A 19,550-nucleotide genomic window follows, 5' to 3' on the forward strand; every position below is an offset into this window, starting at 1 on the left:
CCGTTCGTCCGTCCATCCATCCATCCATCCATCCATCCATCCATCCATCCATCCATCCATCCCTCTTCCTGTCCATGGACAGCCTTAACCCTGACCGAGGTGTTACTGTTATAGAGACATGGACCCATTTCTCAGAGTCCCTGAAGTTACACCTGATCAACCAGGTGGTTAATCTACAGAGTCCCCCTTAAGGATCAGGCTTGCAAAGCCCTGGAAGCAGAAGGCATATCTGGGGTCTGGTTGGGAAAAGTCAAAAATGGCATCCCCGACCGTCCAAACAAAGCTCCACCTATTTTTATATGTGTCATTTGCGGAGCTTCCATTGCACCATTAGAGCTGCCTTCTTGACTTTTTTTTTTAAATTTATTTTAACCCCTACCCCGGAAGTACCCCGGAAGGGCTTTTTAGAGTCCACAACGGGGCAGGCAAAGATTGGGCGTTCAGCCCAAACCACGAAAGCTCCCTAAGGGCTGGTCCATGCCAAACACGAAAGCCAAAGCCGGCTCTCTTGGTCGTGTGAACCCAACCCAGCGGGGCCAGGAGTCACCTTCCAGTAAGGAGTCCAGTCCCAGTCCGGGGCCAAGGCGTTGGGGGAAGGCAGCCAGACCCCTTTTTCTTCCCTTCCCCCCCCCAAAGCCCACCGCAGAGGTCGCCCCTTCCCTTCCCTCGCCTCCAGCCCCGCCGAGCCCGTTGGCGCGCCTCTCCCCAGGACGCGCCCGGGCTCCTTCCCCAGCCGCTCCGTCCCCGCGCCCTGGAGGAGGCCGGCAGCCGCCGCCGCCTCCCCTCGCCAAGCGGGCGCCCCCTCCCCGGGGCTGCCCCTCCCGGCCCCTTGGCGCCCCTCCAGCAGCGGGCGGCGGCGGCGGCAGGAGCGCCCGAGAGCCGGAGCTGGCAGGGCGGCCGCGCGAGGGGAGGAGAAAGCGCGGAGGAAGGGGGAGCCTTCGGAGCGGGCGGAGGAAAGAGGCGTGCGAACAGCCAGCCGGCCATGGCAGCACTAGCGGCGGCGGCGGCGGTTGCCGGCAGGAAGGGAGGCGAGCGCCGGGGGCGTCGGCGGCAGCAGCAACGGTGGCAACAGCCGGCTTCGGGCATCTGATTGGAGCCGCCGCGCCCGGGCAGCTCGTGGAGAGGCGGCCAGGAGCCTCGAGGACCCGCCGCGCAGGAGGCAGGGGAGGCGGAGGATGCAGGCGAAGAAGTCCCACGGCTCCTCGACGGGCGGCGGCGGCGAGGTCGGCGAGCTGCAAGGAGGGGACGAAGCGCAGCGCGCCAAGAAGCGGAAAAAGAAGGAGTCGCGCTTCGCCAGCATCCAGGTCTTCCTGGTGTCCGAGTGCGTCCTGATGCTGGCCCAGGGCACCGTGGGCGCCTACCTGGTGAGCGGGGGGGGGGGCGATGGGGAAGGCGGGGTGGTGGTGGGGAGGGGGCGGCCAAGCCCGGGAGGGAGGCGAGAGGGACTACTAGGCGCTTGGAAGGGGACGGGGGACGGGGTCTCTGGTCCCGGGGACCGACCCAGATTGCATCCCGGCAACCTTATCCTGGGAGACGTATATTCAGTTTCATGGGGGGTGGGGAAGGCTGCCTGTTGGCGTGGCTCCTGCGTTGCAAAAAAAAAAAGACACCCCCCCCATACACACACACACACACATCCCGGCCCCGGGGCGTAGGGCTGGTGTGTGTCCCTGCCTCGCCCGAGCGCGGCCGCAGAGGCGAGCGAGCGAGGTTGCCTTGGGTTGGCGATGCGCCCTGCCTCTCCGCCGCCGGCCCGGGTCTGTGCCAGGCTTGCGGGAGGCGCCGAAGGTGCTGCGAAGGGGCGTGTTTGGCGCAGGTTGCCTTGACTGACACCGCCAGCCAGCCAGGCGCAGCCCCCCCCCCCTCTCCGCCATCCCCGGTCCCTCTGCCCGGCCGCTCGCGCCTCGTCTTCCGCCTGCCGAGGCTCTTGGGCTGGACCCCTGGAAGAGACCCCCAAAGCTCTTCGAGACGGCTGAGCCCCGCTCGGAGCCGGAAGACTAGGGGCGAGAGTTTCGTCGGAGTTGCCCCCAACTAAAGGGCTCCGCTTCCCCAAAGGTGGCCCGCTGCGGGCGCTTGGGAGCTTGGACCACTTTCTGAAATGGGCCCTTGTGCCAAATGGACATTCTCCTGCTTGCTTGGGTAGCTTTAGGGAACGGGCTCCGGGTCCCGATTCCCTTCCAAAAGGGAAGAAGGCCCTTCGGAGTCCCTCCTTAGCCGAATTAAAATTGGTCCTTGCTGGTGACTGAGAGTAGGAAGTAAGTCAGAAGAGAGTAGGAAGTAAGTCAGAAGAGAGTAGGAAGTCGTGAGAGGTGCAGAGTTGATAAGGTGACCCAGTCTGGCTTTTAGCTCTTTTCAGCTCTTTTCAGCTGCAGGATAGACTTGCAGACTTTTTAAAACCAAAGTGGTATGTAGGGAGAACTTAAGCCTGTTCCATTAAATTAATTCAGGTTCTGACAATCCAGCAACTGACCACAGAGATTGGTGTGTGTGTGTGTGTGTGTGTGTGTGAAGCAACTGGCTCAGTGAAATGTGGCTGTCTGTGTTCAGCACATCTGGCAAACTAATTGCAATAATTGGTTGCTTTAGCTTAACTGAGTTGAAGTAAGTTTGACAGATATTTGGAACTACAGTTCCTGTGTGGCCCTAGACCAATTGGAGTTGACTTTCAAAACTTCCATGGGGCTTCTCCTGCTTTAAGTCAAACCCCATCATTCTCTGGCCCTTGTGTTTCATGTTTGAAATAATTTGCAAGCCTCCCAGAATCTCTGGGAGCCAGCCAGCATATAATTTTATTTAACAACAACAACAACAACAACAACAACAACAACAATAATAATAATAATACAGCTGTTGTTTTCAGGCCTGCCTAACAGAGCTGTTCTAAAGCTACCATAGAAAAATGTTTCAAGCGAAAACTTTAAAAAGTCCTCCCTGCGCTAGAAGTCAAAATGCCAAAGGATACTGAAATCCATCTCTCTATCCTGCTCATTTCCCACTTTTTCCCCCTGATGTCTTCTCCTTTGAAATGCAAAGCATCAGCTGACTGAAAGAGAGAGAGAGAGAGAGAGAGAGAGAGAGAGAGAGAGAGAGAGAGAGAGAGAGAGCGCCCTTGCTTGTCCCTGATAACAGCAGCTAATCTGCAGAGGGTTCACAGCAGAGAAATAAGCATCATCATTACTTGCTAATGTCTGTAGATGACATTGCTGTTTAAAGGCCCTTTAAGAGAGAGAGAGAGGGGGGGGAAATTAAATAAAGAATTATAAGTTCTAGGAGGCAGAGACCCTTGTGGGTTTTGCTTACAGGCCTCTACGTCCATTGGTGACAATTGTTTTTTTAATCATCCCGCCCTTCTCCGAAGACTCAGGGCGGCTTAAAATTTAAAGCACAAATCAATGTGCTTAGCAGTAGCCTTCATTCTATGTATATGCCTGCTTATTAGGGCTTTCGTCCCCCCCCCAAGCGGCATTATTACAAAGTCAGCTTAATTGCCCCCAACAATCTGGGTCCTCATTTTACCTACCTCGGAAGGATGGAAGGCTGAGTCAACCTTGAGCCTGGTGGGACTCGAACCTGCGCTGATTGCAGGCAGCTGGTGTTACTTAAGGAGGCATTAGCCCACTGCTCCACCAAGTCTCTTGTTACAGCCTCCTGCATTTAGTGCCTTCCAGACGTGGGTTGGTTTCTGAACCCCTAAACTCCACTGGAGATGTTACCTAGCCTGGTAATGAAACATTCGGAAACCAACCCACAAGTTTGGAGAAGGAACCTTCACCAGCTACAGATATTTGACACTATGGCAAGCCTTCCAGATGTGTTGGAAGTGCAGCTCCTGGCATTCCCAGGCACATCTAGAAGGGACCCATTGTGGATTGTGCATCCCAAGTGAGCTTATAAAAAAGGTGAGCTGTCCAGAAGATAGGATCTTACGACAGCGATGGCGCAAGAGAAACTGAGAAATGGGGGCTGGACGAGGGAAGGAGAATGCATTTTTGCAAACCTTTGCCTTGTGCAACTCGGTTAAGCTATTTGGTGCCATCAAAGTGACTCAGTATTTGCTATGGGGTTACCTCTCTGTATAGGGATGCGGTGGCTCAGTGGGTTAGGACGCTGACCTTGTCGATCAAATGGTCGGCAGTTTGGCGGGTCGAATCCCGAGTGCCGCGTAGCAGAGTGAGCGCCTGTTACTCGTCCCAGCTTCTGCCAACCTAGCAGTTCGAAAGCACGTAAAAATGCAAGTAGAAAAATAGGGACCACTACGGTGGGAAGGTAACAGCGTTCCGTGCGCCTTTGGCCTCTAGTCATGCCGGCCACATGACCACGGAGATGTCCTCGGACAAGCGCTGGCTCTTCAGCTTTGAAACGGAGATGAGCACCAGCCCCTAGAGTCGGAAACGACTAGCACGCATGTGCGGGGGAACCTTTACCTTTACCTCTCTGTGTGAGAAGAGAGCAAGGGAAGAAAACATGCATTCAGAACTAGACAGGGGAGGAAAGGCAAAAGAGTACAGGGTTACTTGAGGGTGTGGGGGGTGTTTAGCTGCCCTGCTGGGTGGTTGGATTTGTGGGTCCCTGAGACCTGGAAAAGTAGAGAGCAGGAGAGGGTTTTTTTCTTTTTTTCTTTTTTTGCCTGCTTCATTTTCCCATCCTGGAGCAAAATGGCAGTGGGGCAGTTATGAATGCCCTGACCTCTTTGGCATTTCCGTGTCCAAAGCCAGTTCATAGCGTAGGGCTGTGCCCAGGTTGGTGGGTTTAGCTGAATGAGGCAAGGAAAAGTGGCAGAATCTTCTGGTCAGTTCTTGAACCCCTCCCCCAAACAAACAAACATTGGAAAGTATTTTTTTAAAAGGTATGTTGCAATGCAAGGCTGGGCTGGGCATTTAAGCATTTCATTCAGTGCAATGCATTTTCCACTTGACAAAGTACCCAGGCAGCTATCAAATGGCATTTAGTGCAACCAACTCTTAAAAGCACAAATTTTAAAAAAATAAAAATAAAAATTATAGATATATAAATATGGTTTCTGAGGATGAACAGATAGATATGCAGAATACCACGGTGGGATCTTACTCCTGTGCAAAACGAAACAAAAAAACGAAACAAAAAGGCCAGACTTGGCTCTAACTCTGAGCATTACTTCTGCTTTTCTTATTTATTGGAATCAAGTTGAATTGCTTTATTTCCTTCGTCGTCCAAAGTAATCTCAGAATCAACATCACAAACTTCGATCCAGAGACAGGCTCTGTTTGACAGGCTTACTATTTGAAAATTATGCCTTCATACAACATCGGAACAGGCTCAGGGTGGTGTCATAATTGCATCTTTGCCGGGGGTGGGATATGGGTGGGAAAGTTCTAATACTATTGAAGAAACTCTGTGGGATTTAATTAAGTTGAAGTCTCCCTATTTGAACACTGGTTCCCTTTCTTGAATAGTTTTGATTCCCTCTGTCACTTTTTATTTTAACCTGAGTTGCCAGAAACTTGCCCCGAATAGTACATCGTTCCCTGCTGCTTTAGAATAATGAATACACACACTGGTTTTTTTTTAATTCTATAAATGTCCTCTGTTAAGTGGCAGAAAAATTATTGTTTTGGCCTGTAGCTGAAGGCAAACTGAGAATTTATGTTGCTTTGTTTCTTCTTTGGTCCCACAATCTTACTATCGCTCCAAATTTCTCAAGAAACATATTGTTTTCATCCCTTTAATTGGTGTCTTTTACCTGAGGAATTGGAAGCTATTTTCAACATTCAGAGTGGTTGCAGTAGCTTTAGTATGAGATCACAACAAAATGTTAGCCTTTAACCTTTACAAGTGACTTAAGGCCTGGGATACATCGCATTATTAAAAACTTCTGGAATCCCCCACCCCCTTTTTTAACCCCAGGAAGCTTTTAAGAATAACATTTAAAACCTACCTATCTTGTACAAGCATGGTGGTCTATGGATGGTTCTCTAATGACTTAAAGTGTTTCCCAAGTTAAGAGCCTTGGTGGAGCAGTGGGCTAATGCCTCCTTAAGTAACACCAGCTGCCTGTAATTAATGCAGGTTCGAGTCCCACCAGGCTGAAGGTTGACTCAGCCTTCCATCCTTCCCAGGTAGGTAAAATGAGGACCCAGATTGTTGGGGGCAATAAGCTGACTTTGTAATAATGCCGCTTGGGGGGGGGGAAAGCCCTAATAAGCAGGCATATACATAGAATGAAGGCTACTGCTAAGCACATTGATTTGTGCTTAAATTGTAAGCCGCCCTGAGTCTTCGGAGAAGGGCGGGATATAAATGGGATTAAAATAAATATAAATAAATAAATAAATCTACAGCTCTACCTGTGGTAAGATGGTACACCTTGCATTGCAAATGTAGTTCCTTCCTGCTTCTGACATGCATATCAGATCAAAATAAGGGTGTAGGAAGTAAGACCTTTGTACGTGCCACTCAGGCATTTTGTATTCAGACTCTGAAGGGTTAATTGCTATCATATGCTCCAATGCTGCCACGAATGGAAAGCTTTGGTTGGTAGCACAGAAAGTGCAAAGTTCATGAACTGGATGTTCCAACAGTCCCGAGACAGCGTGAACAACCTGGAGCAAGGTGTCGGGAGATCTAGTTGATTAACATTTCCTCTCTAGACTGCAGAATTGCAGAGTGGGATTTGAATCAGGACCTGGTGGTACCTGTGGATTGGATGTAGCTTATGTTTGTTGTTGTTGTTGTTGTTGTAACCATTTAGCTGTGTCCTACTCTGGGCGACTTTATAGGCATGTGTTCGCCATGGTACCCTGTCAAGAGCAGCTTCTTTCAAATGTTGGATGTTTGAGTTTGTACCCGATGTGATGTTATCAAGCCACCATCTTCTTTGCTTGCCCCTTCTTCTTGATCCACTAATTAACCCAAGGGTCTTCAAACTTGGCCCTTTTATGACTTGTGGACTTCAACTCCCAGAATTCCTCAGCCAGCGTGCCTGGCTGAGGAATTCTGGGAGTTGAAGTCCACAAGTCATAAAAGGGCCAAGTTTGAAGACCCCTGCCCTAACCAATCCTAGCATCACTGCCTTCTCCAATGAATTTGCACGCATGACATGGCCAAAGTAAATCAGATGTAGTCTTATGATCTTAGCATCTAGTGATATGTTTGGTAGCTTATATTTACAGGACCAAAATAGGAATTTTAATTGGTTTCATGCAAAAACAAGATCACATTTCCTTTGGACATAATGTTCTATTTTGCACCAGGAAGAGATCGGTGGGGTGCTTTTAAAGCTAGCATAGCTGTTTCTGTCTCTCTCTTCCCCCCCCCCCGCCCCAACTCTTATTCTCCCACGGCAATGTGCTATAAAGACCTTCCTTGTGGGTTCACTCCGTGGCTCTGAATTAAAAAGTAGGAGGCAAGTTAGGGGTCTGGAAAGGAACAGGAACTTGGTTGGTTGGGATAAATTAATAGCATACTACTTCATAAAGATAAATAATTTTTAAAACGATTTTGTACACAGCTCGAGAACACCTTTGACTCGGGCTATCGAGGACAAGGCAAACTTTATAAATAACACTAAATATTTTTATCCCTCTTACCAAATGTACACGGTCATTTACATATGCACGTATGGCATATATAAATGGCAGTGGTGAGACAAGGCCGGGCTTCTTGATTTCAAAGAAATAACAGAGCTGGGGGGAGAAGGGGGCTGTTTACTCTCTCTCTCTCTGTATCTAATAGGACTGCATAGCTGTATTTATTTCCCAGCTGGTTATGCACAATGACAGCTCAGAATATGCAAAATAGGAACGTGTCAAGAACTGATTCCACTTCCCCGCTCCTAAAACCATTTCAGGAGAACTTACTTTAAAATTTTCGGGGAGAGTCAAAACAAACCTAAGGATTCTTCACTGCTACTATTAAACATACAGGGGCAAGTCGCATCATGCACAGACATTCAGTTTACGCCATTTGCTGATGATATCATCGCATGAGGGTTATATTCCAGCTGTGACTTTTGCATCTACTTAACCCTTTAAGCAAACTCTAGGTTTGCTTTCATAATATCCTACATTTAATTACGGCTTACTTAGGTGCTTTAGTTTTCTACGACTTAACAGAATTATGCGAATATATTTTTGAGTTAGTTTTACCACTCAGTATAAAGCAGGGGTCTGCCTGGCTGAGGAATTCTGGGAGTTGAAGTCCACAAGTCGTTAAAAGGGCCAGGTTTGAAGACCCCTGGTGTAAAGCTTCAGTGGACCACAGTTGTCCTGAGTGATGGAGGTCAACAACTGTGGACCCATCTAGTGGCAGCTACCACATAGCATTTAGCAGCATCTTCTTTTTTTTCTCATATCTTATGACTTTATTTTGGGTGCTCTGTAGAACGCTGGGAGGGAATAGTTGATAGTTCGCTTGCCTGAATGCGTGCATATATAAATGATCGTGTAAACTTGTTAAGAGGGATAAAAGTATTCAGTGTCTTATTTATAAAGTTTGTCTTGTCCTTGATAGCCAGAGTCAAATGTGTCCTTGAGTTGTGTACAAAATAATTTTTTAAATGATTTATCATTATGAAATATTTTGCTATGCCCTATGAAGGAAAGAAGGAGAAGGAATGATAAACTATTTTTTTATTCATTATTGGAGCAGGACGTAAAGTTGCAACTTTGCACATAAAGCACAATGGACTTTTGTACTAGGGCAACATAGCATCCAATGTAATAAAAATATTTTATACTTTTTCTTTGGTATAGGGTTTCCTGCCTGAGCAGGGGGTTGGACTAGATGACCTCCAAGGTCCCTTCCAACTTTGTATTATTATTATTATTATTATTATTATTATTATTATTATTATTATTATTATTATTATTATTTTATTATTATTATTATTATTATTATTATTATTATTATTATTATTATTATTATTGTTATTTCCAGCAAAATTAGCCACTCTTGAGATGAATCCTAGCTTTCCAAAATTATAGTAAAATAATTATTGACAAGTAAATTCAGAAAAAAAAGAATAGTATGGCAGAAAATTAAATAAAAACTGTGTGGACCCTTCCTTCCTTCCTTCCTTCCTTCCTTTCCCTTCCTTCCTTCCTTCCTTCCTTCCTTCCTTCCTTCCTTCCTTCCTTCCTTCCTTCCTTCCTTTCTTTCTTTCTTTCTTTCTTTCTTTCTTTCTTTCTTTCTTTCTTTCTTTCTTTCTTTCTTTCTTTCCTGAAAGTTATTTAATTTTTATTTTAAACATGGAAAATTAATCGAGACACAGTAATCTGCTCTGCTTGGCTTCTTCTAACCATGCAGGCTGCCTGCACTTCCATGTTTTGTTCCTCCTGACGTAACCTTGGTAACGACTCTGGGAACATCTAACAAAATGGCCCAGTCGAGGGTATTCTTCTGCAGTGTGGCAGTTGCTCTGAGGAGAAATTGTTCCTTCCTGACGAGGATGCCCGGTGCCATGCCATGTCCAGATTCCCTTAGGGTGGAGGCCTGACCCACCGTCCCTCCTCAGATTTGGAGAGAATTTCACAGACGCACACACCCTGCTATTTTTACCTTCCCTTTAATGTTCTGTTTATATTTTTGCTTGCCTTCTCTTTAATTAGCCCCTGAGAACTTTGAAAATAGCACTGAACGGAGTTTTGCTGGCAAAGATCCAGTGGAAGTTAACCTCATAATGCAAGTTTAACTTAAGCTTGGTCCTTATTTGCCTTTGGGGAGAGCAGTCAGCCTCCAGGCAATCAGGACAATGTCATTTGTCCTGAGCCAGAAAAATAACTGAAATGCATCATCATCCAGGACAAGCAAACTAGATCCGTTTTGTGGCTTTCTAACTCCCATGTCTTGGGTTTTTTAAAATTAAATGAAACAAAACTCTGCTTCCCGGAGCGGTTAAAGACACGTTGAATCCATTAGTGCTGATAAAAATAGAAAAAAAGCACACTTAGTCCTTGACTTATAGCCACCACTCAGCCCAATATTTCTGTTGCTAAGGAAGAGAGTTGTTAAGTGAGTTTTCTCTCCTTTGACGACCTTTCTTGCCACAGTGGTTAAGTGAATCACTGCAGTTTGGTTAGTGACACGGTTGTTAAGTGGATTTGGCTCCGCCATTGACTTTGCTTGTCAGAAGGTCGCAAAAGGGGATCACGTGACCCCGGGACGCTGCGACCATCGTAAATATGAGCCAGTTGCCAAGTGTCTGAATTTTGATCATGTGACCTTGGGGATGCGGCGACGGCTGTAAGTATGAAAAATGGTCATAAGTCACTTTTTCCAATGCTGCTGTAGCTTTGGTCATTAAATGAACTGTTGTACACGACGGTCTACCTCTGTGCCAGTGGTTAAATCCCTTATTTGTTTGTTCCTAATGGACAAGGTTTTGCCAAACTAAAGCTGTAACTTTCTTACCTACTAGCTATAGCCTGTGTGTGGCTACCCTGAAACACTTCCTCCCCTCTCTAGTTTGCAAGTGCTCAATCACTTAATCCGAGTCACTTTCTTTTGGGGAATGCTCTGAGTTGGCCAAATGCTCTGAGTTGGCCAAATACTACACACACACACACACACACACACACACACTGCTGCAAGTGTACACACCGCCCTGAGTCCTCCGGGAGAAGGGCGGTATAGAAATATTAATAAATTAAATTAAAATTAAATTACACCAATTGAAGTTAATGTTCCTGAAAAGATGAGCTGCAAAAGGAGACCGGAGTCTTCCCTCGGTTGCCTTTGATATTGTTTTGGCTGGTGAAATTGTGGGAATGGTATACCCAAAAGCTTTGGAGGTCATCAGTGTGGGAAAGCTGTTATTTGCAGTTGTAGAAGTTTCATTGAATTGACCTGAACTTGGGACCTGTTCCTGAGAATAGACAGAAAGTGGAAGGATTTGTTAAAGCACCATCAAGATGTATGTGAAAATGGAAGAGTTTTGGGGGCATTCTCCACAGAGAAGGACCCAGAGATTGCACAAGTGGTCAACATCTTGGACTGGAAGGTAGATTGCAGTCCATCATCAACCATGAACTCCCCCTGGGGGATTTTGGCTCAGTTTCTCTCTCTCTCAGCTGGTCCAATCTTGCAAGGTATGGATCGTAAGGAATAATTGGAAGGAGGGCAGGATATAATTGAACAAAAAGAAAAAGGACCGTTCACTGGACTATGTTTGTGCAGCGAGCTTAACCAAGTGAAATTGCAAGACCAAAGCGATTGCAATTCACACAACATAGTAAGCTGGATTAACTTTGTTTTTCTCTCTGTGTGGTTTGACATGTTGTGTGAAGCCAGACAAACCACAACATGGGTGAATTAATGGCTCATTGTATTGCAAACTCAGCATCGATTCAGTAACCAAATTATGAACATAGTGCAAACTAAACATTTTCCTTGGTCAAAGAGGCACATTCATGCACCTTCTTGTAGTATTTATTTTAAGCAGTCGTTTCTTCTTTCTTCTTCTTCCCATCAACTGTGCTCTAGGGCAGGGGTAGGCAACCTTTGCTCTTTGATGACTCGTGGACTTCAACTCCCAGAATTCCTGAGCTATCATGGCACAGCTTCGAAACCTCTCCCTTTCCGCTCAGCATGGCTGGCTCAGGAATTCTGGGACTTGAAGTCCACGAGTCATAAAAGAGCCAAGGTTGCCTACCCCTGCTCTAGGGTCTTAGAAACTAGGATCAATGAGGATGAAGATTTGTTCTCCGAGGTTGTGGGTTGATTCCTGAACATTTCATTACCAGTCTAGGTAACATCTTCAGCAGAGTTTAGGGGATGTCATTGTCGGTGTTCTTCTGGTTATAAGGGCTTCAGGTGTGGGTGTGTCAAGTGAGGGACTTGTGATGGGTCTTGTGATGGGTCAGGTGTGAGTCATCAGTAAGGGACTTGTGATGGGGAGGTTACATCTGATCCGGGTCCTTGGGAGGTGAACTGCTGGTGGGAGGGAGGGGACTTGCCTGGGTTGGTTGACGGTTGGTGCTGTCTCTGATTGGTGGTGTGGTTGATGTGGATTCTGAGGGGTTTGTAGGCTGGTTTTAGGTCAATGTGTTGGTTGATGGAATTGCATGTGGAGTGCCAGGCTTTGATGAACTCACGAGCTTGGCAGGTGGCAGCGTGGCCGATGATTTTTGTGTTGCTCCAATCGAACACCTATCCATGAAACCCTTATAAACAGAAGAACACCGACACTGACATTGAAGATGTTTCCTAGCCTGATAATGCAACGTTTGGAAACCAATCCAGCAGCTCAGAGACAAACCTTCACCCTCATCCGACACCCGAGCTACAGATACTCACCACTATTGCAGGCCAGGATCAATGCTATTGACTATTCACACTTATCCTCATCTTAGAAATTAGTGACAATGTTGTTGACTGTTTACGCTCCTAGCTACAATGACAGCAAAATGTCATGATGTGGCAACACAAAGTCCACCTTTTCTTGCACCACAATACTGCACATAGCTACATCAAGGGCAGCGTTTGAATAACAATGTTGCAATGCACATATTGTCACACAATCCCACGCGGCTCAGCTCAACCTTGCCTGACTGGGTTGTTGCTGTGGGGAAAAATAGGAGAAGGAAGAAATATTATGGATAAAGTAATAAAGGCAGGATAAAAATCTAATAAAATAAAAATGAATAACTTCTCTAAAAATAATTATGGTTATGATTAGTGTTGAAATACGGGAAGAAATGTTTCCTTTTTCTGACAAACTGATCCTGTTGAACAAAATTGACATGAACAAGTTCTGCTTTTCTAAGTACCTGCCAACATTTTGCAACGAAACAAACAAAACAACAGGAAACATAACATGAGTGAAGTGCAAATTCTTCAGAAGGACTATAAATAAATAGAGATGCTGAATAAAAGATGAAGATTCAGCGGATAAACTGTAACTTAGCTTGCACACTTTTGCTAAAACTCTCCCATCACCAAAAACCTAAGTGGAGATTAGGAGGTGATTGCAAGTGATCGATGTTTGTAGCCCTTTGCAGAAGATGTTGGGCATTCAACCACCTTTTCCAAGGCTTGCGGGCTGCCTAAAAGGATTCAAAACAACTTTATGAATTCCAACATCTCAGTCAACATACCTGAAGAGAAAACTGAACAAAGCTTGTAGCTAAGTCTGCCGACTGCCAGCAGTTTGATCCTCACTCCAGATTGTTGGGGCAATATGCCGACTCTGTAAACTGCTTGAAAGCCCTATGAAGTGATATATAAGCCTAAGTACTATTGCTATTGCTATCTTGCAACAAGAGCAGAAGGCAAAGAACAAGGAAATAATGATGTTAAAGAAAAGAAGAATGTGGACACCTAACAGAGATAATAAGGAGGCTGGAATCAAATGGGAAGCGGCGATAGCAATAGAGGTGGCCCCTGCCAAGAAATGGGTAGGCATAATTTTCATTCCATGGCAAGACCAGAGTTCCTCATCAAAATGAAAATCAGATGCCGGACCTTAAAGGCTAAGACAGGTAGCCCTTGACTTACCCATCACAATTGAGCCCAAAATGTATGTTGCTAAGTGAGACATTGGTTGAGCCCCATTTTATGACCTTTCTTGCCAGAGTCATTAAGTGAATCACTGCAGCTGTTTAAATTAGTAACACGGTTGTTAAGTGAATCCGGGTCTCCCATGAGATTTGCTTGTCAGAAGGTTGCAAACGGTGATCGCATGAGCCCAGGACATTGCAACCGTCTTAAATACGAATCAGTTGCCAAGCGTCTGACTTGTGCTCGTGTGACCATCGGGGTGCTAGAGTGGTCCTAAGTGTGAAAAACGGTCATAAGTCACTTTTTTTCAGTGCCGTTGTAACTTTGAAGGGTCATTAAATAAACTGTTGTAAGTTGAGGACTATCAGTAGCTTCTTTCTTGAATGGGACAGTTATTTCCATCTATGATGTAGACCAGGGGTCTTCAAACATGGCCCTTTTATGACTTGTGGACTTCAACTCCCAGAATTCCTCAGCCAGGCGTGCCTGGCTGAGGAATTCTGGGAGTTGAAGTCCACAAGTCATAAAAGGGCCAAGTTTGAAGGCCCTGATGTGGACGTTAACCCTGGTCTAATGGTTAAATTTGCAAACGGAAGCATTTCACGGACTGAGAAAGGGAGAACATTCCTTGCGCTATAAATGCGTGTCTTTAAAAAGGATCCACAATACACGGATGTTAATGCTTCTGATGTTCCAAGACCCCAAAAGAACTTTTACCAATTTGGTTCCCTCTTGATGCATTGGGACTCCAACTGTCCTTATTCCCAGCCAAGCTCCTGAAATCTGATTTAAAAATAATGCAGGGAAAAGAAAACTCAGCCTGGCTGGTAGTTGCAAGAATGTTGGTGTGATCGGTTTGGATGGCGTGACTTTTCTAGGAAGCTCTTGTAAACTCTGCTGAGGGTCCTTTGAGAGGGGAAAAAAAGCAAATACTTTGGGCCTCATTTATGTTCTTTTAACTCAGACATGTCAAACACAAGGCCCGGGGGCCAGATCCGGCCCGTGAAGTGGTTTCATGCGGCCCGCGAAGCCATCCTGGAAACAGTGAGGGAATGGCCCCCACTGCCTTGGCCCTGGCCCAGAGACCCTCCTCCTGCCAGAGACCCTCAGATCTGTCCCACTCCTGCCCAGGCCCCCATAGGCACCCTTGATGCGAACGATGTAGAGCTGGCCACGCCCACCCAGTAGGCTATACGCACTCTAGCCACGCCCACCCAGTAGGCCACGCCCACCCTGGCCATACCCACCCGCCCCCCTGAGGGCAACCGCAATGCTGATGCAGCCCTCAATGAAATTGAGTTTGACACCCCTGTTTTAACTGAAGCTTTTCCATCTATGACCTTGCATACTAAGTGAAGCCTTGCAACATGATTACTGTGGTATGTCTAAAGTCCTTCAACCTTAACTTCTAACTGATTACTATTTTATTTATTTATTTTATTTATTTTAATTCCATTTATATCCCGCCCTTCTCCGAAGACTCAGGGCGGCTTACAAGCTTAGCAGTAGCCTTCATTCTATGTATATGCCTGCTTGTTAGGGCTTTCACACACCCCCGCAAGCGGCATTATTACAAAGTCAGCTTAATTGCCCCCAACAATCTGGGTCCTCATTTTACCTACCTCGGAAGGATGGAAGGCTGAGTCAACCTTGAGCCTGGTGAGACTCGAACCTGCACTAATTGCAGGCAGCTGGTGTTACTTAAGGAGGCATTAGCCCACTGCTCCACCAAGGCTCTTATACTAGCTAATTAAAGATGCTTTAGTGCATTGATCATTATCATTGGGTTGATTCCTTAGGTTCTTGTTTATCATTAGAGCATGCTCAGTGCATTTATATGTGTATGTATGCATGTAAGTACCCTACAATTGGCTATTTTGCTGTTTCTGGCCATGTGGCTGTAACACACTGATTTAAAATATTATTGGGTTAATTCCTTAGGTTTAAATTCCTGTCCATCTGTATATGGCTGAACCTCCAGTACCGTTGTCGTCGGGAGAGGTTTAAAACTAGAGAACAATTTGGAAAGCTTTAAAAAAAAATTCAAAATGAAGGCATTTCTCTCTGGCAACAGAAAACTGGAAATCCTGTGCTGTTCGTAGCAATTTTCTGTCATCTTAATTCTGCCCTTCCTTGCCAATCTAATCAAGGCATTCTTTTTTAGGTTATTTGGTCAATGGTTATTTCTCTCTGCTTCTGCAAATGGAAAGCAAATTCTACTCCCGTAGACATTTTGGTTCTCCTTAATATTTTTCTCGCCCTAATGCTCAAATCTTAGCTTAATCTGGGGTGAAATCATTCATTTTTACAGCCAGGAGCAAAATTCCTGGGTCAGATCATTCCCCAGGTTTTTGTGTTTTGTCCTTTGCACTGCAAAGAATCTTACTTAATTTTCTCTGTTCAACCTTTAGCCTTCCAGTGTGCAAAATAGATGGAGTTGACCTAGTTGCATAGATTCATCCTTGGCTGGAATCAAGGGAGGGGGCTTGCTGTAGGGGAAAAAAAAAAGCTGTCCAGCTGGAGATGTGTTGCTGGAGACAGCAGCTCTGTGTGTTCTTCTCACTTGTGCTTTTGAGCAAAAGCCTCTGAACTGTCTGCTGATGGCCAGCAGTAGCTTTGAAATTTGTTATTCTCTCTGAAGATGATGGAGGCAAAGATGGGGAAACAGCACTATGCACGGGAAAGATGAGTTTAGGTGGGCCCAGTTTGTGAGGAGATCACATTGGAGCTAATTTTTAGGGCTAAGGCTAATGTCTAGGATGGTCTCCTTGTAATGGAGTGTACTAAAGAGATGGATTTCCAGCGAGGAGGACCGGCGTTCCAGAGAAATAGCAACAGGATGTTACATGTGAAGGAAAGAATGGAAGACGGCCCCTCCCTAATAGTTCACCGAGTGTATCATAGAAGCAGATAGAACATAGGATATAGAATAACAGAGTTGGAATAGAACCTGGAGGTCATCTAGTCCAACCCTGAGTTCGAGCAGGAGAGTCTATATAATTTCAGGCAAATGGTTGTCCAATCTCTTCTTAAAAACCTCCAGTAATGGGGAACTGACAACTTCCGAAGGCGAGATTTTCTGAAATGGGCAGGATGTTTAAAGGGACTCCAGTGACTGATCTAGTTCCCTTTTAGAACTCTTATATCCCTCTGTATGTGTTAGTACAGTTGAGCTATATGGTGCTGGAGAAGACTCCTGCGAGTCCCTTGGACTGCAAGGCGAGCAAACCGGTCAGTCCTAGAGGAGATCAACCCTGACTGCTCTTTAGAAGGCCAGATCCTGAAGTTGAAATTCAAATACTTTGGCCACCTAATGAGAAGCAAGGACTCACTGGAGAAGAGCCTGATGCTGGGAAAGGTTTAGGGCAAGAGAAGAAGGGGATGACAGAGAAGGAGGTGGCTGGATGGAGTCACTGAAGCAGTAGGCGTGAGCTTAAATGGACTTCACAAGATGGTCGAGGACAGGAAGGCCTGGAGGAACGTTGTCCATGGGGTCGCAATGGGTCAGACACAACTTCGCAGCTAACAACAACAACAACAACATGTTAGTACAGAGATAGGTAGTGTGTTGTGGTTAAGGTACCAGGGCAGAAACAGGGAGACTGTAAATTCTAGTCCTGCCTTAGGCACAAAGGCAGTTGGGTGAACCTGGGCCAGTCACCTTCTCTCAGCCCTAAAGAACTCTTCCAAGCCTTGCAAGAAAATTTCAAGGACTTGTTCAGGCAGTCACGAAGGGCGAACGTTGACTCAAAGGCACATATACAGGCGCTAAGGCAGAGATGTCCAGATCTTCTGGTGAACTAGGGAGAAGACAGGTCTCTTCACCAGTCATGGAAAAAAAAACCAAGGCGTACCAAACAAAATGTTCCCAGAAGCAGTGAGTCACAAGGCAGCCGACACCAACAAGTTCTAGCTTGCGCCGTTGAGTACCAAACGAAAAGGTGAACACCGGGACAAAATGTTCACGTCAAATTGCATAGAGTAGAAGTAACAAATTCGATGAGTTTTGAAAGTCCCGCTGTAATTCATTTTGGGTGAACCATAGCAGTAAAGCTTCCAGTTGTTGTGAGTCAGGGTCAGCCTGTGGGGTCGGCAGTTGGGTCAGACGACTCAGAGGAGGAGGAGGGGGGTGTTGAAGACCTTGCTGAGGGGGTTGAAGATCTTGCTGATGAGAGCCCTCAGCCAGGCCCCTCCCACTTGGTCACCACGGAGACCCAGCTGTGTGAGCCTGACAGCGTGGATGAAGATGACCCACAGCTGGCCCTGTTCAAGGACGCCCGACGCAGGAGGCAGTCAATTAGGAGTAAACAGAGGAAGGCAATGGGGCTTCTCGGAAGGAGGCAGAGAGAAGCCACGCCCTGAACTCTATATAAGGGGAATGTGTGGGGAGGGCTGGTTTGCTGAAGGCAACCGCTTGGATAGTTCATGTTTCTTAAAGCTCCTGTTTCTTGGTTCGTGTCTTGTTTGTTTTTGTAGCTATAAATTTGGCAGGCGTAATTCCAGCCTCTTGCCATTTTTAAAGGGGTTGTCCCTGCCTTTTCTGCAGGGCCGGTAGCAGGCTGGTACAGAACACCAGCTGACTATTTTAGTTGAAAGTTCGCTTAGTAGGTAGAGATTGTCCTGTGTAAGAATTCGGTCCAAAGCAAAAAAAATGTTTACTACAGCTGTGAGGGAATAGATTCTTCAGCTTTCCCCAACAAATAGGAGCAGGCGGTTTCTTAGGATAGCAGTTAAGATTGGAGGAAGGTGGAAAGGTTGAAGGAACACTATAGCCCTCAGTCTCTGTCTCTCCTTTCTACACCAGCCGTGTAAGGACCCCCCTCAGCTAACCACCCAAGAAAGCAGAACTCTTGCAACAGGCCTTGTCTCTAAAGGAAACTTTTGTCAGGGGTTAGTGACAGTAGGGCGGTCAAGGCGAGCTCTGGGGGAAATCCCGCTCAAACGGCATAGTTAAGCCAGGAAGATTCCTCCTCTCACCAGAGTCGCAATGTCCGTTTGAAATCCAGCCAATCCACAGGTGGCACGATGTGTTGGCCCACAACTCAAGGTCTTCTCCAGTTTCGTTTCTCCGGAACCGTCTCCCTGATAAGGGAGAAACAGTCCCTTTCTCAAGAGGATAGAGGCAGGAGGGGAAGAGTAGAAAGCGAAAGTTATCCCAAGTGAAAGCTTGCTTCCCCCCCCCACCAGCAGAGTGGCAGCCCTCCCCCCAAAGTAGAATATATGTGCAGGGGAAAATAATGAGGGTTCGGGGACCTGACAAGCAGTCCCCAACCTTTTGGGCACCAGGGAGTGGTTCCGTACAGGAAGGTGTTACCGTTTCTCAGGGCTTTTTTTCCTCATAGAACGCTCAGAACGGAGTTCCAGCACCTTTTTTGGATGGAACCTTGTAGGGTAGGCAAGGCGGGTTGTATGACATGTGTGAGTTCCGGCACCTTTTTTTTCTCACAAAAAAAGCACTGCCCTTTCTGCTTTTGTGCGCTTTCTGCATCCCACAGATGGGGCTTCACTTGTTTGCGTGGACCGGTGGCTGGCATGCTGTGGCCTGGTGCCAGTCTACGGGCTGGGGATTGGGGACCCCTGTTCTACACAATAAAATAACATTAATGTGATTTGTGTTTTTTTTATTGCTTCCCGAAGATAATAAAGCTGAGCTGAGGGGTTGGCCAGCCAAAGCCTTCTGAACAGTATTGCCTCGTACAGCCCCTAGTGCAGGGGGTAGGCAACCTTGGCTCTTTTATGACTCGTGGACTTCAGCCCCCAGAATTCCTGAGCCAGCATGGCTCAGCTTGGAAACCTCTCCCTTTCCCCTCAGCGTGGCTGGCTCAGGAATTCTGGGAGTTGAGGTCCATGAGTCATAAAAGAGTCAAGGTTGCCTACCCCTGCCCTAGTGTGCAAATGCAACAGGTAGTCCTCAACGTTTACGGCCATTCATTTAGTGATCCTTCCAAGTTACAGCGCCACCGGAAAAAAGTCACTTGCGACTGTTTTTCACGCTTAACCACCGTCGCAGAATCCCCGTGGTCACGTCATCAAAATTCAGAAGCTTGCTGACCAGCGTGGATTTTTCCTGGTTGCAG

General features: G+C 46.5%; 1 protein-coding gene across 1 annotated transcript in view; it reads left to right on the top strand.

Annotated features, from left to right (window-relative positions):
- The first annotated feature begins 818 nt into the window (after positions 1-818).
- Positions 819-19,550, top strand: part of SLCO3A1 (solute carrier organic anion transporter family member 3A1) — a 121,744-nt gene continuing 103,012 nt past the window's right edge. The window contains exon 1 of the mRNA XM_083371409.1: positions 819-1,364. Coding sequence (XP_083227535.1) covers positions 1,176-1,364 — 189 coding nt within the window. The 5' untranslated portion in view covers positions 819-1,175. The remainder of the gene's footprint in view (positions 1,365-19,550) is intronic.

The sequence above is a fragment of the Vipera ursinii genome (assembly GCF_947247035.1).
Source record: "Vipera ursinii genome assembly, chromosome: 11".
NCBI lineage: Eukaryota > Metazoa > Chordata > Lepidosauria > Squamata > Viperidae > Vipera > Vipera ursinii.